The sequence below is a fragment of the Danio aesculapii genome, chromosome 23 (assembly GCF_903798145.1).
Source record: "Danio aesculapii chromosome 23, fDanAes4.1, whole genome shotgun sequence".
NCBI lineage: Eukaryota > Metazoa > Chordata > Actinopteri > Cypriniformes > Danionidae > Danio > Danio aesculapii.
Window position 1 is genome coordinate 4,918,601 of NC_079457.1, and position 24,505 is coordinate 4,943,105.

Sequence of the window (24,505 nt, forward strand, 5' to 3'; positions counted from 1 at the left end):
ATTCAGGGTTCATGCGGTCATGGAAAACCTGGAAAAGTCAGGGAATTTTGACATGGCATTTTCCAGGCCTGGAAAAGTTTTGGAAAAGCAGAAAAAAACCACTAAGTTTTGGAAAAGTCATGGAAATTAGTTTAACAAATATCTGTATACTTGAATTAGGGCTGCACGATATTGGAAAAATCAAATCTTACTATATTTTGTCTTTCTCTGATAACTACTGGGAAGTGAATACAATTTCACCAGATGATTTAACAGGTTTATTTGGGTTAATTTGGGGGATTTTGTAGGGGAGTGAATCTCAAATAATATATAAGAAATAAATTATAAGCAGAGATAAATAAAATATAGTAAAGATAAAAGTGAATTCTAGTTTTCAGGTATTCACTATTCAGGTACAGATATTGAATAATTAACACTGCATAGTCTTCATTGTATATTATTTAATCTTTATTAAAGTTACAAAAAATGTCTTGTGGCAGGATGTTTTAAACTCTGAAATATTGAAATGTTCACACAGTCACAGGTCTTAAAGAGACAGTTCACTCAATGATTAAAATGTACTCACTATTTACTCACCCTTCACTTGTTTCAATAGTATAGGAGTTATTGAATTGTCCTCTTTTTGTGTTCATTTAAAAAAAATAAAAAGTAAACTCAGAAATGTTTGAAATGAGTGAAGGGTGTAATGAAAATTGTTTTCATTGTTAATTTTTGGGTGAACTATCTCTTTAAAAATGCATGTAGATGATAAACTTTTACTTAATTATAATTAAACTCTATATTAAACTATAATCCCAACATTGCATATGCTGCGATGTGACTATTGCAGATGCACACATTGCGATATCGATGCTGAAACCATATATTGTGCAGCCCTAACTTGAATATAGGTTAGTTGTCTTTACTTTTCTGTCCTTGGTCAAAAACTTGCTCTCACATTGTTAGTGCCGTTTAAGCATTATCAAAATCAATTTTACAGAGATTTAAAAACAAATATAAACCGAAAAGATAGTTGTGTGTTCTATGATATGCTGTAATAAATTTGAACGTCATTGTTTTCCTTATTATTTACCATGTTTATGTAGACATTACATGAAACATTACGTCATGAAAATGTACTTGAAAGTTCTGGAAAAGTCTTGGAATTTTAGTCGCAAAATGTGTATGAACCCTGGTCCTTGCATTTATGAGTTGTATGCTTTATAATTTAGTTGTCGTCACAAACTTCTCAGAGTAGTTGAAGGCTCAGACTGACTCTAAACCACTTTCAGTCATAAATAATGTTGCATGTTTAAAGTAAAGCTAGTTTCATTTTTGTATTGAAGTCTGGTACTTTTTCTTGCTTGGACATTGTGCATTATAAGACAGCAGACAGATTTCCCCCCTTAAAAGCATGGTTCACCCAGAAATGAAAATTCTGTCATAATTTATCTTAAAATTAAATTGGTCTAAACTAGTTTGAGCTTTTTTGTTCTCATGTACACACAAGAAGATATTTTGTAGAATGTTAAACACCACTGACATTATGACTGGGTAGCGAGGACCAGGTATTCAAATAACATTTTGATTTTGTTCAGCAATTCCTGACTTTTTCAGTCATTCTCGCATGGTGAGGCATTTTACAGTTGTATTCAACAAAAACTTTTCATCTACTTGATGTGATCGGCTATAAAGACTCATTATTACTCATCGGAAGATGTGATTTTTTTTATTGTGTAAGAGACTATGAACGATTGTTGCACTTGCGTCACTGCAGCTAAAACCCACTCGTGAAACATTTGTAGCACCCTTTCGCTTTGCCTAGTGTCTCTTATGGTAGAGTTTTCCCAGACTATACTTAGGGAAATACTTTATTCTTTATGCAACACTGCGTTTTTTAATGGATTGTCGAGTCCTGTGACAATGGCAAGGCATTTATATAGCATATTTCATCCACAATGGCAATTCAAAGTGCTTTACATAAACAGGAATAAAAGAGACGCGAGTATAAGAAAATAAAAACAAATAATAACAGAGATTAAAATGTATTAAAACAGGTTTTAAAGGAATGAAAAAGAAAAGAAAGTGCGATTTTTTTTTTTGGGACGTAGCACAATGCTCATTCAAGGCACAGCTAAACAGATGTGTTTTCAGCCTTGATTTGAATGTGCCTAATGTTGAAGCACATCTGATCATTTCTGGAAGCTGATTCCTGCAGCAGGGGTGTAATAGCTGAAGGCCGATTCACCCTGCTTTGATTTGAACTCTTGGAATTTCTAGTTTATTTTGATCCTAAAGATCTGAGTGATCCGTTAGGTTTGTATTTAGTAAGCATATCTGTAATGTATTGAGGTCCTAGGCCCTTTAGTGATTTAAAGACAAGTAGTAATACTTTAAAATCTATTCTGAATGTAACTGGGAGCCAGTGTAAAGACCTGAGGACAGGTGTGATGTGCTCTAATTTCCTGGTTCTTGTCAGAATCCTGGCTGCAGCTTTCTTGATGAGCTGCAACTGTCTGACTGTTTTTTTTTGGGAAGGCCAGTGAGGAGTGCATTACAGTAATCCACCCTGCTGCTGATAAAAGCATGAACAAGTTTCTCTAAATCCTCTCTGGAGACAAAGCATCTAATTCTTTCAATGTTTCTGAGATGATAGTATGCTGATTTACTAACTGCTTTACTGACTTTAGTTACAGTGCACCAAATATAGCTAATATTAGCAGCAGCAGTGTCTTACGTTTAGGTACAAAACAAAGATGAAAAGACTGTCACCTTAGAATTAAACCTGTATAATTCTGGATAAGCTGACAATTGATTGAGGTTTTTGCAGAGATGATACAGAGCAGTAGCTTTCATTTCTGCTCTAATAACCGCAGAACTACACCGAAAAGTGTGGCTTTGTTAGAATCTGCTTAAAGGTCTAAATTGAGGTCCTATGAAGCAAACTGGTGCTCAATACCATTTGCACAGGCTGTGGATTATTGGTAATATTTAGTTTCTTGCACAGACCAGTCATTTCACTACACAAGACCTCAATGTATCTTCAGGAGCCACAGGTATTCATTTTGTTTTGCCATATACATTATTTTGTCTCTCAGAGTGCTGCTAGTCATTGACTTGCACTAACATATCAAGAAGAGCCATGGTTTCAGCTAAAAATTGTATCACTGAAGGAAAAGATCACCTTTATCTAACTACATATCAAGAGAGTAATTAATGGACAGCATTTTTACATTTTTATGGATGAAGTCTCCCTTCACATGCATTTGAAATTGAGCGTTTGCACTGAAAACTAATCATATCGAATGCTTTAACTACCTCTGGAAGTGTTCAAAAGTGGACAATCTTAAAACATTTTATGCCTCGCTTTCATATGGTTCAAACTAGGGATGCTCATTTTGGTTAATTTTGCCAAGCGAGAACCGCCGTTCATTAACCGTTAAGCGCTAACAGATTAATATTAAAATGTTATTTAATTTTTAAAAATGATTGACGTGGCTGTTTTGTGTGACGCATTAAATATCGCATTCTAAAATACTGATTTATTTTAACATTCGAACAGCAGCATACAGAACATAACAGAGCATCTTCACGCACTTGCAGTGTTTTCAGCAGCATAGAAAAACCAAATAAACTAAACAAAAATAATAAAATGAATCCTTTTTCACTTAAATGACAAATTTAGATTACAAAACAAAAACACTGACTGAATCCTTTTTAAGAACTGGCATAAGCTGTTTGTCCAATCATGCTTTTTGCTTCCGTCAAATAAAAAATTAAATAGATCGCTCCACCGAAAACATGCATTTAATGAATGCTCCGCTGTTAGTATTATATTACAAACTCTCTGTCAACATTTTAAATATAAGTCATTAGTTTAAAGATTTTGTCTTAATTATGATTATGACTTATTTCCATTGTCTCCCTCGCGGTTCATGTGTGCGCGCACTGCGTGTAATGAATGACAATGAACATATGAAGGCTCATGTTGACTTTGTAAAGTATAGGCTACTACATGCCATATAACAATTTTGTTGTTTACATATGATACTGCATTAAATTGCATACAGGTTTTATTAGCTGTAAAATGAAGGCCTCAGTTTGGTGCGAAGTTATCATTACGCGAACCTCACTGCCTTTATTGTTGACAAGTGACATAAAATCTGACTGAATCAGCTGAGCCGTATTGTGCGCGAGTGTTGCTGTCAATGTTGTTATAAATGTATTTTTTAATAGCATTATGATATTCAAGATTTGTAAAGTCATACAAATCTTTAAAAAGGATGACTTGCAACAACTTGGAACAAGTGTCTCCTCCATTATTAAAAGTTCGCCGTAGTCATCTTGACAACACAAACACTGCTGTCACCTCAAAGGAAACCACGCCTCTGCTTTCATTTCATTGAAGAATGAAAAAGACGCGACTGAGATAACGCGCTTTTTCCGCTTGAGAGTGCAACAGCAAAACGCGAGGCGTGCAGGGCGCATAAGCAGCACGTAAAACACTCGCGGCTGTTAATAAACCATTCAACAGTTGCACCTCTCAATGCAAAAAGCGCGTTCGCCGGGATCGGCCCCTTATGCATCTAAACTTTTAAAATATAAAAAATAAAAAAAATTGTATTGTTTAACTGGTTTCATTAATCGGTTACAAACGCACCCTTTCGGTTAACGGTTAATCGGTTATTTTGAGCATCCCTAGTTCACACTGAAGCATTTCAAAGCCATGCAGATTAGTCGATCCACCAGCGGATTGCTTATATGTCAGCTCATAGACAGACCAGCTGGTCGACCTGACTTTGAAATGCTTTAGTGTTGCTGTGTTTGAACTTGGTGAACATCAGTTAAGAGGGGTGAACCAATGACCTTCATGGCCAATCACAGTCATTTCTGTTGAGCATGTGAACACAATGGCAAATCAACAGTGTTTCAGAACGCACACAAATGTTTGCAGCATATTGACAGGTACTCTGTATTGTACCACACTGTAGCCAGAGTTTCAGGAAATCTTCATCCTGGTCAGAGTTTTTAGAAAGTGATCACCTGATGCTGCATTTCTGCATGGATGAATTCAGAATACCTGTGTTTGTGTGGACGAGGCCTTAAGGCCTGCAGATTGCTCCAATTTTCCTCAGAGTCACTAGCTGATCTGTCAACGTGCTTGTTAACTTGCAAATCGGGCTTAAAATCCTGTACGCTGTAAGAAATGCCGGGTTCCACACAATCACTTTGTGTTGGGACCACATGAAGGAATTAAGGTAGCTTAGTTGTTTTTACAAATTTAAGTGGATTGAACATTGCCTTGTCTTGTGTTGTTGTTGCAGTTGTGTTGTATAATTTTGTGATTCATACAGATCACAACCCAGAGTTCAGAACACGCATGACCCGCAGATTATTATTATTTTTACTCAATTTTTACTTAATTCGCATCATTCAATTTACATGCATGAGGGCATTTAGGCTTATCTGTAAAATATAATGATGACAGAAGAAGTTGTGGTGGGTTTATCGGGATTTGGTGGGTTTCTTAGGTTATTTAAAGGGCACATAGTTTACCTATTTTTCTGATTTAATATTAATATTATGGTTTTTCTGAGTGTGCCAGTTTAGGTTCAGTTCAAAACACAATTCAGATTTGTTTATTATAATGTGTTAATAAGTGTCATGTTGGGGGCGTGTCCACAGCTCATGATTTATGGGTGTGTTGCTTCACGTAAATTAGTTTCGGCTTCCCGCCCAATGTAACAAGGAGGCGGGGCCATGAGCTCACCCGCTCTGTGTTTGAGGAGCAGGAGTGAGAGGATCAGCAATCAGTCGTACATGTATGACTCGCACACAGACCAAGCAGAGAGTACAAAATCATTTGTGTCTTTGTACAGTTTTACAGCCAACTGTGTGCTAGTTTCAAGTGCCGAGCTTGTACACAGAAACTAATAACCACGCACACTGAATTAACTTTGACTGAGGCACCGGATGCGCCGCTCGAAGCCACGATACGGCACACCAGACACTCTCTGTAGCGCGGCAGAAACATGAAGTGTCCCGAATCGTCGCGCCACGCATTTTTGAATTCTAAACATAGGTTTCTGCAGTGGTCCGCGGCGCCCAGCCGTCGACTTGAGTGTACCCTGATAGAAACCTATGTTTAGAATTCTAAAACGCATGCTAGTTAAGATCACAGGGAGCTTCTGGGATCGCGAGAAATGCAAACGGCTGAAGTATAAGGTAGACTCAATGAGAAGTACACATGTTTGCAAACCTACCTAAAGATACAACCAATAATTCCGATTAGAGCGATAATGTGGAGAATATTGCTCTTGTGTTGAGCCCAATGAGCCTTGCATCTAAAAATAGAGCTAGCGTGTTCCTTTAGTGATATCGCTTCGACTCACGCTGAAAATGGCGGACGTGAATCAACAAACTGAGGATATGATGACGGGCCTGTCAATCAATATTGGTGGGCGGGGGGACCGCTCTCCTACGTCAAGTTGCGGTCGGTTTGAAAACCGCTCCAATTGGTCCACTGTTTTTATGTTGTTAAATTGAAAAAAAAAGCACTGGGTGTGCTTATATCAGCCCAATATGACGGTCTATACACCATACATGCACATATGTCTGTCCAAACAGCTTGAAAAGTAGATTTTTTTACCATAGGTGCTCTTTAAGGTGTTTTCTGCCACTACTTGTTTAGTCTGCATTTAGCCTGCATTAATGAAATATGAAGGTTTATGAGTGAAAAACTGAATCATTTATTGAAAATGAGACTACAAATAAATATGGGTTGTATAAATGATAATGTTAGATTTCTACATTTAGCGTTATCAGCAACTGTAGTAGTAACAGTGAATTTTTCACAGTACTGAATATTTTACATTTATTTTTATTTAGCTGATTATTTCTTCATTTTATTTATAATAAAATCACAGGCTCTAAGTTCTGTTTGTAAAACTCAAAAGTGTCTTGCAGTGCTGTTTCTGTAATAAATGGAAAGCAAATTAGATTTGTCATCTCCAGTTTTTGTCTGACCTGAATAATTGCCTTGATCCGTGACTAAAAAAACATAAAGTGATCCGAACCGTGAGATTTGTAATCCGTTACACTACTAGTAGTGTGAACTCTACTTGAGTGCCCTCGATGAGGCTGTGTTTTAGAGCTTGTCCTCTGTGTGACTGAAAGGCCATGTAAGGTTTGCTTGGGGCCGCGGGGCAGAGACTGCCTCTAATGCCGCTAATCTGGATCTGATTCTCCCCTGCAGAGCCACAACTGTCATAAACTCACTCACCCTCAGTGTTTTATTCACACGCATGAAGATCCATAGGGAGAGCCTGATGTAATTAATACAGTGCTGCTTTGAGCTTGGCTCGCAGTATAAAAGTCTTTAATTAAATTGGCACTACATCTCTCAGTCATTCAATAGCTGTCAGCGGAAATAATTAGCCACTGCACTTATATTACTATGGGCTTTTTCTTGATTTCCTTTAAAGCATCTTGGTTTTACTTTGTGTTGTTTTTCTATGGCAGTGTTTTTGGCACCGATGTTAAAACTTTTTTTTTTTTTTAGTCTTTTAAGCTCCATGGTGTCGCTTTGTTTTTTGGGCTGTGTGATATTTGGAAGATAATGATATTTACATGTTTGATTTAATATGAAATAATCCAAATTTTTGCAGATATGAGTAATTTAAAGCATTTCCCATATCACGTTTTACAGAACTGGTTAACTTACTCTAAGTGATCAGCATATTCCAAAATTTGAGGACATATTGTATTGCGGGTTTCATCATTTTAAACATCATCTGTTATCATTAGGGTTGGGTACCAAAACCCGGTGCCATTATAGCACCGGTACCTTTGTAACCTGTATGTACCGGACTGAATCAGCATATGAATTTCGGTGCTTAATTTCGGTGCCAATGGTGCTGCGACAAGGATGTAAGAAGCATCAAGGGGTGCATCAAAGGCACACATAGGTACGCGTTGTCACACCATCTCTAAACATTTAATCCTAAACAACTTTGAGGAACACGGACAGGCGATGTCAGGCGATTGTTATTGTTGCTTAGGAAACGGACGCACACATCGCACACAGTACAGCGCATTCGGTGAGCGAGAGCAACTCTCTTCAGATCAACACGCATGATCGCGTTCATCAAATTTGCTTAAACTAAGCGTTCTAAAGCCTATTTTACAAGCAAGAATTCTGACACATCAACGTGAAGCAGATGCTTTACAAAAGTTGCGTGTAAGGGGGGAAATGTCAAACATTTGAGGGCTCATCGAATCAACTTAAAGGCAGAGGAATGCACTGTCTCTGAAAGCTTGCGATCATCTGGCACTTTCAATGAGTTCGTACATGGACACTAATGCTCCGATATAAATATGATTAAGACAATACTCTGATTTAGAGTCTAGACTACCATGTAAACAGTGATTTTTGATTACCTTAAAGGACCACAGATACCTGCGTTGCGAAATGCGGAGTTTTTTTTTTCTTTCCATTCAACGTGCGGTATCAAATTCCGTTAAAAGAGCACTCTTCCACCAGTCCTTACTTAACGCTCGCATCAAATACCTCAGTTTGTCATGGGGGCATGAATGAAATGTTCCTGAATGAAAGTGAAACTGCAGTTAAAGTCGAAAAGTTTAAAATGAAACACCTGAAATTACATTAAAATCTGGAGGAAACATGGATAGCATGGTGACCCAATGACGTTAATCGATCTATGTACTATAACATGTAAGATGGGATCATGAAAACAACATTCAAAAAGCAACTCATGTAAACACCTTAATCTTATTATTGTCTTATTCAGATTAAAGCAAATCATTCGATTACTGATAACCATGTAAACATAATCACAAGCCGCAAACCCTAGAAAAAAGGAATTTTGATGACAGCGTTTCCACAGGTTAGTAGTAAGCTAATATAATTTCAAAATGCAAATGTTAAATTCATGTTAACCAACAAATGATCAAAGGAAATATATTAATTTAATTCAAATATATAAAATATGAATTGATGTTTACTTTAAACTTTAATCATATTGTTCTAAAGATTTTTCTAGAGTCATCCACCATAATTTTATGGCTTAAAAGTATCGGTTCAGGCACCGTTTCGGCACCGGTACCATTTTAATAGTATCAATTTAGCACCAGTATCGAAATAACCCCAAACGATATCGAACCCTAGTTATCATTTGTTGGTAATATTTCAGATTAGACAATACAGGTTATGGAATACACTACCTGACAAAAGTCTTGTTGTTGATCCCAGTTTTAAGAGTGACAAATAATATCTTGACTTCTAGTTGATCATTTGTAAAAGTGGCAGAAGGTAGATTTGTTTGCATGAATCATCTGTTGAACTTCATCCCAATCATCACAAATACTGCAGAAGATCTACTAGAACCCGTATGGACCCAAGATTCTGACAGAAATCAGTCAAGTTTGGTAAAGGAAAAATCATGGTTTGGGGTTACAGTCAGTATGGGGGCGTGCGAGAGAGCTGCAGAGTGGATGGCAACATCAACAGCCTGAGGTATCAAGACATTTGTGCTGCCCATTACATTACAAACCACAGGAGAGGGCAAATTCTTCAGCAGGATAGCGCTCCTTCTCATATATCAGCCTCCACATCAAAGTTCCTGAAAGCAAAGAAGGTCATGATGCTCCAGAATTGGCCAGCCCAGTCACCAGATACGAACGTTATTGATCATGTCTGGGGTAAGATGGAGGCATTGAAGATGAATCCAAAGAATCTTGATGAACTCTAGGAGTCCTGCAAGAACGCTTTCTTTGCCATTCCAGATGACTTTATTAATCAGTGATTTGAGTCATTGCAGAGATGTCTGGATGCAGTCCTCCAAGCTCATGATGGAGTCAGACACAATATTCATTCTGTTTCCACTGCAGCATGACCACATATTCTGCACTGGACATTATTTCTGTTAAATGACAAGACTTTTGTTTAAGCAAAGTCAGACCTTACTGTCGTAATGAAATCATTGAAAATCAAGGCATGATCATATTTTATTGAGGTAAAATAAGTGTAATCTAGAGGCCTTTGCCTTTCATATAAGCCACATCTGATACTAAATGATCAACTAGAAGTCAAGGGTCAGGTAGTGTATATATTCTAAGTTTCCAAGATTTAAAGATAAACAATTTATTTATTTTTTGATCAGAGTACTGATGTCGCTTTAGATCTGCCAGATTTCTACTGTTAGAATGATTCTAAACTAATAATTAATCAATTGAATCAAATAAAAGACAATATGTAAAATGATTTAAGCAGAGCAATACATTATTTTAACGGAGCATTAACTTATATTTATATCTTAATCTTATAGACAACATTCCAACTTTTTTATTTGACCTATCTAGTATGGCTAAAATAGTAATTTATTAAATAAAAATAAATAGTATTTTATTTTGGTAAATAAGTATAAATATTAAACAACATATTTTATTAAAACAGTACTAAGTATATGAAAATTAAGTGTTAATATCAGTTTATGTTTGACTATTTACATTTGCTCATATTTTAGATGCATGTGCCTAAAGCAGCTTACAAGTGAAATTGATATATTTGCTTTAATAATTGGCTATGAAATACGAAAAGCTTGATAGTTTGTCATTTAAAAACAAGTTTTAAATGTATATTTTATAGTACTCTTGTACATAAACATTGTATACTTATTAATGAAATGTTTTTGCCATGAAAATAGCCATTGTTGCTGACATGGCAATGAATAAAAGCATATGATGATAATATATGACAATGCACTAAAAACTAAAACAATTTAAGTGCTAAAATAATTTAATATTACTAGTATGTTACAATACAAATGTACTTTTTTATAACCCAACAACCCATTTTTAAACTCTGACAACTGGAAAGCTCAAAATTATTAACGTAACCTGCAATGTCAGCTTAATTTGCTTAATCGATGTGACATAACATGTATTGCATTTATATATTTATATATATATATATATATATATATATATATATATATATATATAGATATAGATATAGATATAGATATATATATAGATATAGATATATATATATATATATATATATAGATATAGATATATATATATATATATAGATATATAGATATAGATATATATATATAGATATAGATATAGATATATAGATATAGATATATAGATATATATATATATATATATATATATATATATATATATATATATATAGATAGATATATATATATATAGATAGATAGATAGATAGATAGATAGATAGATAGATAGATAGATAGATAGATAGATAGATAGATAGATAGATAGATAGATAGATAGATAGATAGATAGATAGATATATATATATATATATATATATATATATATATATATATATATATATATATATATTTATATATATATTTATATTTATATATAGATATATAGAGAGAGAGATAGATAGATATATTGATATTATTTTATTTTTATTTTGTTACTGGGTGGCACGGTGGCTTAGTGGTTTCCCCCACAGTCCAAACACATGGGCTATAGGGGAATTGATGAACTAAATTGGCCATAGTGTGTGAATGTGAGAGTGTATAGGTGTTTCCCAATACTGGGTTGCACCTGGAAGGGCATCCGCTGTGTAAAACATACGCTGGAATAGTTGGCGGTTCATTCCACCCTCATTGGCGACCCCTGATAATTAAGGGACTAAGCTGAAGAAAAATTAATGAATTAATTTATTTTACTATTAACACCCCATTTTTGAACTCTAAGAAAATAAAAACTCAAAATTATTAACATATCCAGCAATGTCAGCTGAATTTGCTAAGTCGATGTGACATAAAATTATTGCATGCAGTAAATGTTCTTGTCAATATAACACTCAGCTCAGCTTCTCAACTGTATGTTGTTGGTAAGTCTTTCCATGTCATGATATCATTCATCTGTATTGGCCATTGACTGCTGTATGGCATCTGTCCTGGCACCAAACGGGAAGCAGATTTGTCCAATATTGTCTGCAATTGGACAGTCCTGGCACTGAGTCTGTATTGAGCACAGTCCAGACAGAGGAGGATTGTTCTCAGAGCTGATATTAGCCCTGATCTTCACTCAATTCAGCCTTTGTGCTCAGAGCAAAGCTGAAGACTCTGTCATGTTTAACCCGGCACTGTTTCTCAGTGCGGACAGAACTCGGATAGGAAATAAATCCAAATTATTGCTGTATAGTGCTGGGTTATATGACAATAATCTTATATTACTAGTGTATATACACTCACCGGCCACTTTATTAGGTATCTTACTAGTACCTGGTTGGACCCCCTTTTGCCTTCAGAACTGCCTTAATCCTTTGTCGCATAGATTCAACAAGATACTGGAAATATTCCTCAGAGATTTTGCTCTATATTGACATGATAGCATCACGCAGTTGCTGCAGATTTATTTATCTCCCGTTCCACCACATCCCAAAGGTGCTCTATTGGATTGAGATCTGGTGAATGTGGAGGCCATTTGAGTACAGTGAACTCATTGTCATGTTCAAGAAACCAGTCTGAGATGATTCACACTTTATGACATGGTGCGTTATCCTGCTGGAAGTAACCATCAGAAAATGGAGACACTGTGGTCATAAAGGGATGGACATGGTCAGCAACAATACTCAGGTAGGCTGTGGTGTTGACACGATGCTCAATTGGTACTAATGAGCCCAAAGTGTGCCAAGAAAATATCCCCCACACCATTACACCAGCACCACCAGCCTGAACCATTGATACAAGGCAGGATGGATCCATGCTTTCATGTTGTTGCCGCCAAATTCTGACCCGACCATCTGAATGTTGCAATTGAAATGGAGACTCATCAGACCAGGCAACGTTTCTCCAATCTTCTATTGTCCAGTTTTGGTGAGCCTGTGTGAATTGTAGCCTCAGTTTCCTGTTCTTAGCTGACAGGAGTGGCACCCGATGTGGTCTTCTGCTACTGTAGCATATCTGCCTCAAGGTTGGATGTGTTGTGTGTTCAGAGATGCTCTTCTGCAGACCTCGGTTGTAACGAGTGGTTATTTGAGTTACTGTTACCTTTATATCAGCTGGAACCAGTCTGGCCATTCTCCTCTGACCTCTGGCATCAACAAGGCATTTGCACCCACAGAACTGCCGCTCACTGGATATTTCCTCTTTATCAGACCATTCTCTGTAAACCCTAGAGATGGTTGTGCGTGAAAATTCCAGTAGATCAGCAGTTTCTGAAATACTCAGACCAGCCCGTCTGGCACCAACAACCATGCCACGTACAAAGTCACTTAAATCCCCTTTCTTCCCCATTCTGATGCGCGCTTTGAACTGCAGCAGATCGTCTTGACCATGTCTACATGCCTAAATGCATCGAGTTGCTGCCATGTGATTGGCTGATTAGAAATTTGGTTTAACGAGCAGTTGGACTGGTGTACCTAATAAAGTGGCCGGTGAGTGTAAATGTATATAAAGTTTCTATTTTAAAGAATACATTCAGAAATGTATTCATTCCTATATGATTATATTTCTCACTTTATTTAAAACGTGACATCATATTGTGTGAATTATTACGGTTTTGCATTTTATTTTCATAATGTGCACTGATATCAGACTTGTAATGATTATAATAATCTGATCTTTTAATTTGCGTCCCTGAAATAGAGCCAGATTTTAAACTGTTGATTATTAAATGCTGGACGTCACTTCATGATTTCATAATCTATAAATCATCCACAGGCTGAAATTCCTGCATAAATGACTGTATGGTGAAATGAAATGAGTCATGGTGTGGTGTCTTTGCTCATTCCGCCTACTAGCCTGTACAAGCCTCTCCTACACTGTTCAGTGCTCTAATAATAATAATAATATCCTCAGCCTCACGACACACACACACACACACACACACACACACACACATACAAAACAGGGAGACATTTGAGTTTTTTGCAGGATCAGGAATAATGTCCAGATCTGAGGAGGTGAATGCCTGTCTTTGTCTTTGCTCTTCCTCTTGCTCTCAGACAAGAGGCTGCTGGGAAAAATGTGTGACATTTTGAAGAGACTTTGTGTTTTGGGTTATGGCTGTGAAATGGTGAAATACAATTGACTGCAAAAGTGACCTTTACTGGTGTCATAGCCATCGCTGCAGTACAGCCATTATAATGTTGCAGTTTGTTTTTTATTATGATTATATTGATTATTTGTATTCTAATTATTTAAGGTAATTAATTATTTAGTTTTGTATTGAATTTGTCTAAAGCAAAGTCTATGCAAAAATAAAAAAAAAATGTTTAGTTTGATTTTTGGTAGTTGTTAATTTAGGTTAATAATAATAATAATAATAATAATAATAATAATTATTATTATTATTATTATTATTATTATTATTGTTGTTGTTATTGTTATTAATTTTTTTTATATTAATATTATTATTATTATTATTATAAACAATCCCTAAAATTATTTTTGAAGTATATATTACTTTTAAAAACCAGCATTTTAAATTATTACATTATTAAAATTAAGAAAAAATATAGTAAGTTTCAGTATAATCGAGAATTTATTATTATTAATAAATTATTTATTATTAGTATTTTATTTACTATTTTAAATCTCAAATTATTCATGTTTACAAGAATGGGGTTCACCATAATTTAACATTTTTGATTATTAAAAATATACATGCTTTTTTATTTTGCCCCATACTCATTGTTGTAATTAAGTATGTACAAAAAACACATTCAAAACGTACTTCAGTGATGTCTGGCTTGTTTACAACTTCTGGTGAACATTAGGGTTGTTCCGATACCAATAAACGGAAATACTCTTCGTTACTGCAAAAATTTTGCCATCAGTATCAGTGAAAATATTAAACCATAAACCGATCCGATGAAACGTATATGCCCAATAACTTTGCTTAACACTGCAAACCCGGCGTCAGCTCTTCTTTAATACTCAGAATGCAAACACAGGAAGTTGTGCTTTGTTGCCACAACAACCACTGCTAGAACAGCAAAGTAGAAGAGGTTAACACACTTTTACTTAAAAAAATGTTTCTGAATTTTAAGTTTTAAAGAGGTTATTTATATAGATTAATCATATATTTTTTTTTTATTTCTTTAGTATTTTTTTGGACTGATTTTTATACAGTTATACTGAAAAACTTGATTATAAGTTTACACTAGATTTTAAGTTTATGGTGTTTGAGTTAATTATAATATATTCATAATTAATAATAATTTTAATAAATTGTTTAATTATATTTAATTAATTAAATATAAGATATAATAATAATTAAATAAATTTTACAGTAAATAATATTCTATTTGAATGTCTGATAATAAGTGTCAGATATTAAATACACTCTGGTTTACTGAATATATTTGTTTGTTTGAGGGCGTGCTTGAACCGTGCCGAAGCGCAATTATTCCCATTCCCCTCTCCCCTGACAGCCCTCACATTGCATTTTGCCTTCTGCTACAGAGCACGCTTGCGTCATCTGATGCAACTGTTCAGTTTAACAGGAAAAGAAGTGCTCTTGCTCAGCACAGTGTAGATTGCTTAGTTATATAGTAGAGGTGTGAACCTACACTGGTCTCACGGTTCGGTTACGATTATTGACGGTGCATTGACAATGCTTTCCATACAGTTTTATGTTTTCTTCACAGCACAGCAATTGTATTAAAATGATTAAATATTTTATATACTATTTGTAATACAATTTTGTCCTTTAATACAAAACTCAACTTTAAAACTCAAGTACATGCACAGAACAACACGAGCAGTTATAGCAAATAAACAAATATAAATCTCCCGCTTGCTTTCTGAGTCTTGTCTAGCGAGTTCTTTCTTAAACCCCTACGATTGGTCTCGCGCTCAACAGAAAGGGCTGCGATTGGCTCTAACACTCTGGCGCTGTTCACCAATGAGTAACACTGATAAACACTTACACTTATAAATACAAATAATATATAAATAATAATAATAAATGTATACATTAAAAAAAAATTCTTGTGTTGTGAAGAAAAAATCTAATTATGTATGGAAAGCATCGTCAGTGCACAGTGATATCCGAGATATCCAATTGAATTGAATCGATGGCATGATAATCGTAACCAAACTGAACCGTGAGACCAGTGTAGGTTCACACTAGACTTGGGCGGTAATACAGTAATATGGTATACAGCGGGATCTAAAAATAGCAACTGTATCAGTTTCAATAACGTTATACCGCCATAAACAATGCACTTATATAGGAGACGAGTATTAAATATTATTTATTTAATGCCTAAATATGCGATTGTCATAACGGGACAGTGTGGAGGAGAGAGAGAGGTGAGGTAAGATGGCAAGTCGCGCACCAAGTGACCTGGTCTCGAAAAAGAACAACGTTTGCAGTTTAGTGGTATTTCGTGTTTCGACCGAACGAGAAGGGAGACGTGGTAAATACGAACTAGAGGTCTGCATTCCCACTGCTGAGCCATGGGATCCGACCAGAATTCTTGTAGTGTGGGAATAAATTTCCGAATAAAGAGCGGGAGCGGTCGGTAACTCTGGTGTAGTTTGTACGGGAGCGGGTGGTCTATCACTCCCGATCGAGCGACCACACGCCTATCCGCATCGATGCTGTTTATATGCATGTGTATGTGTGTGAATGAGAGAGCGTGATGCTGTGTGTCTATGTGTGTGTGTTTATACAGACAGCTTGTTATAGGCTGTCTGGACTCCGTATCATCTAGCTGGGTGGTTTTTGGTTTTGCTCTTGTGTTCGCGAACACATCATCTCAGGTGACCGGGAACCTAAGGTCGCATATACAGTTTCTGAATGGTTTAGCACTAGGCTTTCTAGAAACATCCTTGTAGGTGTGTTGAGGCAGGTTGGAGGTAAAATCTGCAGGACACCGGCCCTCCAGGACAGAGTTTGGACACCCCTGGTTTAGACACAAGCCAACAGTTTGGTGACGCTGTCTGAGCCTTACATCATAATTTTTTTTATTATGCACGGTAATATGGTATACCAAGGTAAAATGGGGAGGAGGTTTGACGGTATCAAAATTTGGATACCGCCCAAGCCTAGTTCACACCCCTAGCCAATACCCCGAGCTCAGGTATCAGAATCGGTATTAAGAAGGGAAAAAGGGTATCGGAACATCCCTAGTGAACATTCCTATATTTCTTTATATTTCTGTACTAATTGTGAACATATAATTTTCATTATCTTACAGCAACAATCAGCATGATTTCTATGTTAGGCCATTATGCTGATACCCTGTCTCATCTGTTTTCCTGCAGTCTCCACATGTACGGCAGTGTGTAAGAAGAATCCTCCACCCGTTCCTCCACGCAACGCCTCCAAACCCTACATCTCCGTCACCGTCCAGAGCAGCACCGAATCTGCGCAGGACACGTACCTGGACAGCCAGGACCAGCGCAGTGAGGCCAACAGCCAATCAGGGCGCAGCAACTCCTCTGACAGCCTCGCCAGCTCTCGGACAGGCAGTCTGGTGAAGGGCTCCAAGCGGCCGCCCATCCTGCCGCCAATCCCTGCCCCACGGGAGCCCGTACAGCTGCCCAGCGCCAGGGTGACCACACCCCCTCCTGCTATAGCTCTTCCCACTCCAGTCCCCGATGCAAAACCCGAGCCCCTGAGCCTCACTCTGGTCCCAGACGAACCACAAGCTCCACCCAAAAGGAAGCTCTCGTCCATTGGGATTCAGGTGGGTTCATGAATATTCATGATGTGAATTCTTTGAGCTTTCATGCTAGCAACCTTTTTCACTGCCACTAGCTCTCAAAAGACAATTTAATTGGGCAATATTTTGTCCCACAAAGGTATTCCTCAGGTCACACCGGAAATACAAGAGAATCCTAGACTGCGTCCGAAATGGCCTACTACTCAGTAGGTACTGCATTTGAATTTAAATGTACCACTCGACCGTTGGAAAAATACGTTCTATACAGTATGAATGTGAGTAGTATGAATGGAACTCGGATTTACTACATCCGCCATTTTATCATGATCACATGACCTACCAGCGTCAGTTGCATGGCTTCACTTTCATTCATGTAGACTTCAGAATCTCTGGAAGTAGTAGGTCATCCGGGTACTTTTCGCATACTGTTTTGCGAATACCATGAATTCAGACATACTACTTGGCTAGCATACTGTTTGTAGCGTAATATATAGTATGGAAGTATGCGATATTTTTTATTTTTTGGACGCAGCACTAGATTATGGCTGCGTCCGAAATCTCATATTCCTCTAGTAGGTACTACATTTGAGTTTGAATTTACTACATGACCATTAGTAAAGTACGTTCTTTATAGTATGAATGTGAAGTACTAATGGAATTCAGACGTACTACATCCGCCGTTTGTCATTATTACATGACCTACCAGCGTCAGTTGCGACACATCACTCCCATTCATGGATTCTCATGTTGCATCATGGGATAGCATAGCGTCCATCAGATGTGCACTTCAGAATCTCACTGGAAATAGTAGGCCGTCCGGGAACTTCTCGCAAACTATTTTTCGAATACTATGAATTAGAACATACTACTTGGCTGGCATACTATTTTAGCATACTATATAGTAAGCGAGTTCAGACGCAGCCACAGTCAACCTCCAGACATCACATCTGCAAGCAGTCATCACCCCAATTAACCAATAAAATGGTAAATAAGAAACATACGCAATTTGAATATATATATATATATGTATATATGTATATAACACACATACAACTCTAACCATTAGCCCACAGCTGCACTTACGATACAAATTAGCTACACTTTGCCTCACATTGTAATTGTTTTTAAAATATGAACTCAAATCACTGACTCCCAGCGGTGGCTGAATGTACATTATGCACGATTGACATTTACGGCATTTGACGCAAGATGGCTAGAGACATTGTAAGAGTAATATACTGCGTACAACGCAAGGGTAACTTCTAAATAAGTCACTCTCCAAGAGCATTATACAGCATTGAAAAGCCAGGATAAAAATTAAAACCACTCCAACTGTGTTCGTCTGACAGAAAAACAAGTCTTATACACTGAGAACGGCTTGAGGAGGAGTGAATTATGCGGAGAGGAAAGTAAAAGGTAAACTCTCAGTCATTATTCTACTCACGGTTCATCCATCCAATATTAAATGGCAGCCTTTTATAATTACCATACTACTTTCAGCAGACCAATAGCCCCTCAGAAATAAAATAAAAAGTCTTTCTATAATAATATGTATTTCTGTTGAATATTGCTGGGGAATATTAAATCTAGGGCTTTAGGGAATATGAAAGACAAAATCTTTCCCTCAGATGTGTTTGTAATGCTAATGTCACATTAGGGATAGTTCACCCAAACATTTAAAATCTGTCACAATTTACTCCTCCTTGTTTAAATGCTTTGAGTTTCTTTCTTGTTAATCACAGAAGAAAGTATTTTGAGAAATGTTTTTGGGTGAACTGTCCCTTTAAAACACCAAGCTTTAGCATTATTTTTATGATGGATGGAATGGAAGTACACCGACGCAAGTATCTCTCACTTTTCATTATGTATATGGATTATTTGTTGCACAACTGTATTATTTGAAGTGAAAAGTTTCTTTTAAATGTGAATTCCCAGAACTGGAAGTGCAATCCACGACTTTAAATGAAGCTTTAAAAATTAAGTGTGTTGAACAGGATGTTTTTGTGATTTCACTTTTATTTGCATGAGTTAAACTCCATGCTGATTTTTTTGCATATCGTGCAATCGCTCTTGGCCTCAAAGCAGATTCTGGATGTGTTTTATTGCTGTCACAGTTAACACATTGTTTAAAATTAAGTTTTTAAATTTAGCATTTATTTTTAGTACATTTAATTTTATTTAAAAATTAATTTTATTTTAACAGTTAATGTATTATTTTATTAGATTTTCTTATTTTATTAAGAAAAATTGTATTGGAAAACATAAAGGAATAGCTTTGCTTTTTTATTGAAGGTCCAGTTTATTATTATTTTATATATATATATATATATATATATATATATATATTATATATATATATATATATATATATATATATATATATATATATATATATATATATATATATATATATATATATATATATTTATTTATTTATTTATTTATTTATTTATTTTTTTATTTATTTTTTTATTATTATTATTTTTTTTTAAACAGTCTTTGCATAAAAGCATTATAATAAATGCCATATTCAGCTACCTTTGCCATACAGCAAGTAGAAAATTGAACAACAAATACAAATTGAACAAAGTTATTCAACACAAATATGTGAAGTTAAATGTTGATGAATCCTTAAAGCTACAGAAGATCTGGGTTTTATTTGTTGTTTGATTTACAGACTTCACAGCAGCAGGTTATTTTATTGTTTATGCTTTAAGCGCTGCTACTGAATATGACACAGATCTAACATCAGTTGTATTTTAATATTATCTTATGAATATTTATATATATTATATAACATTTATTTTTAATATACAAATTATTTAATTGAAATCTTACTGTGCACCAGCATATTTGTGCGAGTAGTTTAAGAACATGCATTAACTTTATTTTGACTGCACTTAAATATTTGTATTTATGTTTTATAATAAAATAAACATTTTATTTTGTTATTTAATAAGCAGTTGCATTAAAAATAATATTTAATACATATAATATAATAATGTGTGTATACATATAAATAATAAAAATTATATTAAAATTGATCTAAAATAAATATAAAAATCATAAGTAATTATTATATATTTTTTTGCGTTTTATTTTTGTTGTTGTCATTTGGCCCTCCATACTTTGACAAAAACCCAATATAATTTATGCCAGACAGGCTAATCTCCTGAACACAGAGTTGCATTGATATGTAAATATGGGTGTTTTTATGTTAATGAGCTTGTGAATATGATGCACCGTAACTAATTGTGAATGAGCCGTTTGTACTTGGCTTAATTCAAAGCTCTGGGTGAACTTTGGAAAGAGGTTTGAGTTCTGCATCAAATCTTTCTTTGTGAAAGCTTTAAAATACTTGTTTTATTACTTGGGAAAACACTGAATGACACTGAATTTTAAAAATACCTTTGCGTTTAACCTGATATAAGTCTGAAATTTCATTCTTGATGGTCTTAAAAAGTATTACGATTGACTTGAAATACAGTTGAAGTTAAAATTAGGGCTGTGCAATTTGGGCAAAATATCTAATTTAGATTTTTCTGACCGATATTGTGATTACGTTTTGATTTGCGATGTTAATTTTGTAGTCAAGCTTCAGCTCAATAATCTGTAAGCCGTGGCAACAATTCTGCGACAGCACCTAAAAATGACCTGTTTTTGTTTGGTGTCTGTGACTTCGAAAACCAAAATATTCCCATATTACCGACGTCCTGTTTTTCTTTGATATTAATTTGTCTATTAATGCTTCTGAAGCAGCAGACGCTATTATTCCACTCATCCGCGCTTTCCTGTATGTTTTTTGTTTTTTTTATTGTGTGGCATTCTGCATAGTTCGGTTGCGCAATTCTGATGGGGCAGAACGAAACTGTGCTCTCTCAAATGGCTAGTAAGACTGTCACACACAGACAGCAGTCATGCATTTGCTCTGGGTGGCCAAAATTAAATAATGCATAATATATATTTCATATCACAGCCTTGCGATTAGCTAATCACAAAGTTTCAAATTTGATTTCGATTAATCGCACAGCCCTAGTTAAAATTAGTCGCCCTCCTGTGAATTAAATTATGTTTAACAGATTCAGAAATTTTTCTACAGTGTTTACTATAATATTTCTTCTGGAAAAAGTCTTATTTGTTTAATTTCGGCTAGAATAAAAGCAGTTTTTAATTTTTAAAGCCCATTTTAAGGTGAATATTATTAGCCCCTTAAGCAATATTTGTTTTAGATTGTCTACAGAACAAACCATTGTTATACAATGACTTGCCTAATTACCCTAACTTTACCCTAATTAACCTAGTTAAGCCTTTAAATGTCACTTTAAGCTCAATATCTTGAAAAATATCTAGTCAAATATGTGTTGTCATCATGGCAAAGATAAAATAAATCATTTATCACAGGATCTCTGCGGGGTCTTAAAAAGTATTAATAGTTGATAAATCAATTATGAGAAAATTAAGGCCCTTAAAAGGTATTAAAAAGTCTTAATCCCGTTTTTAGGAGGTCTTAAATTTTCTTCAAGCGTTCTCTAAGTTTTTGTTCAAGTGTTTGACACCAAAAAGGCATAAATATAATTATTTTCCTCGATTGGTTCGGGCCGGGTGTGTCCGGCCATGCTCCTCTGTCCAGGTGATGTCAAGTAATTTGCGACAAACGTGGGAAAGTGATGTGACGCTCTCCACATGTAGCGAAACCATAGAGCAGCGCTATTCAATTGGCGGCCCGCGAGGCAATTTGTTCGGCCCTCCAAATAGTGTGACCAAGACATCAAAAATAGATTCAGTTCAGTCGAAAAACGGCTGCTATATTTATGAAGTGACATGCATCTGTTCAATACAGCACGAGATGCAGTTGAAGGCTGTGTAGAACGTGAGTCACCTGAAAGTTAAGCAAGTGAGTGGAGCGGGCAGCCGAAAACATTTGGATACTTAAACTTAAAGGCTTCTTAACGCCGCGTTTCTGTTGCACAGAACGAAACTGCTGCAACTAAATAAAGTTATGCCACCTGTGTGCTAGTTTAAAGTTCCGAGCTTATATCACATATTGCGTCTTTTCTGCGTGCAAGTTTGCTATTTCCAATATTAGAATATATTCAATTCAATTCACCTTTATTTGTATAGCGCTTATACAATGTAGATTGTGTCAAAGCAGCTTCACATAAAAGGTCACAGTAAATAGGAACAGTGTAGTTCAGTTTGTAGTGTTTAAGTTCAGTTCAGTTTAGCTCAGTTCAGTGTGGTTAATAATCACTACTGAGAGTCCAAATATTGAAGAGCAAATCCAACGATGTGCAGCTCTACAGATCCCGAACCATGCAAGCCAGTGCCGACAGCGGAGAGGGAAAAAAAACCACTAAATGGCGGAAGTAAAGGAAAAAAACCTTGAGAGAAACCAAGCTCAGTTGGGCACGACCATTTTAATTTCCCCGCTGGCCAAACGTCTTGTGCAGAGCTGCAGTCTCAGTGGCGGAGGCTGGAAGCTGGCCTCAGCGAAGACTCGTCTGTCTCTGGAGCGTCACAGGTATCAGTCTCATGTTCTCCACTCCTCCCTGACCACCACAGTAGCTGCTCAGGATACGGCCCTGGTCCAGGATATGGAAACCTTGGGATCATCTCGTCGTTGGTCTTGGATCGAACCAGTGACGATTCTGAAAGAGGCGTACCAAGTAGTAAACATCCCTCACCATAGCAGTGCGAGTTGTGCGTGGCTTTCAGTGCAAAGTAAACAAAAGATATATTAGAAGAATTATTACAGATTTTAAAATGATTATGTATGTATGAACGCAGATGAAAACAGCAGTTCATTTAAATACTTACCTAATATAAAGCTTAAATTTACAATAGACGTGATAACCGTGAAACCATGATTATTCTTCAGACTATATAATCTTACAAATAAAATCTATAATCGTAGCATTCCTAATTGTTACGCAGTTTAAAACAACATATGAATGTGTTTGAAAGTAGAAGAAGCCTACGAAAGCAATGCACTGCTTTTGTTGTACTGTGAAATGTGAAATGCTGTGTAAAAATAGCCAGATTGTACAATGAAGTGATGTTATGTAGTTTCAAAATACAATATATTGACATTTTAATGTAGAAAAAGCCAACGTGGGTGTCTTAAGGAGCAAAAATACAACATATGGGCTCTTATATGCTGTTGTGTCATCTCTCGTATTGTCCTATCTCTCCGGGCCCCTCATTTGGGATGCTTTTAATGAACTGACCCCCAGGACAAACTAATTGAATGGCCCTGCCATAGAGCAAAACAGACGGCAAAATGGGATAATGCAAGTTTGCATACTCCTGGTTGGAGAAAGACGAGTTTAAACAGTGGCTGAAGCTTGTCGCTGAAATTAACTGTGTAATTTGTTATTTCAAGGTTTGTTTCTTCAGAGCTTACCTGAGTTCTGTTGCACGGTTGTGCTTCATTGATTTATTTAACTATAACTGTTTATTACCAACAGTTTATTTAGTTAAAGGTTTGATACTGGTTAGAACTTGAAGTGGCGATGAAATATTCTGAGAAGGACTTAAAAAGGTATTGAAATTTCCCTTAGGATTCCTGCTTATACCCTGTATTAGAAATGAGTTATTAAAACTATTAGGCTTAGAAATGTGTTGAAAAAAAATCTTGTTTCTATTAAACAGAAATTTGGGGGGAGAAAATATACAGGAGGGTTAATAATTTCTGACTTGTACTATGTTTGTGCTCCAGGTGGATTGTGTGCAGCCGATTCTGAAAGAGGAACAAACCCCCACCACCAGGTTCCAGTCCATCGGGGTTCAGGTTGAAGACGGCAGGCCGTGAGTTTCCCTTCAGAAAAGTTT

At 36.0% G+C, this 24,505-nt stretch overlaps 1 protein-coding gene across 1 annotated transcript in view; it reads left to right on the top strand.

Annotated features, from left to right (window-relative positions):
* dlgap4a (discs, large (Drosophila) homolog-associated protein 4a) overlaps positions 1 to 24,505 on the top strand; it is an 80,555-nt gene that overhangs the window by 40,982 nt on the left and 15,068 nt on the right. Inside the window, exons 6-7 of the mRNA XM_056448746.1 lie at positions 17,274 to 17,698; positions 24,393 to 24,481. Coding sequence (XP_056304721.1) covers positions 17,274 to 17,698; positions 24,393 to 24,481 — 514 coding nt within the window. The remainder of the gene's footprint in view (positions 1 to 17,273; positions 17,699 to 24,392; positions 24,482 to 24,505) is intronic.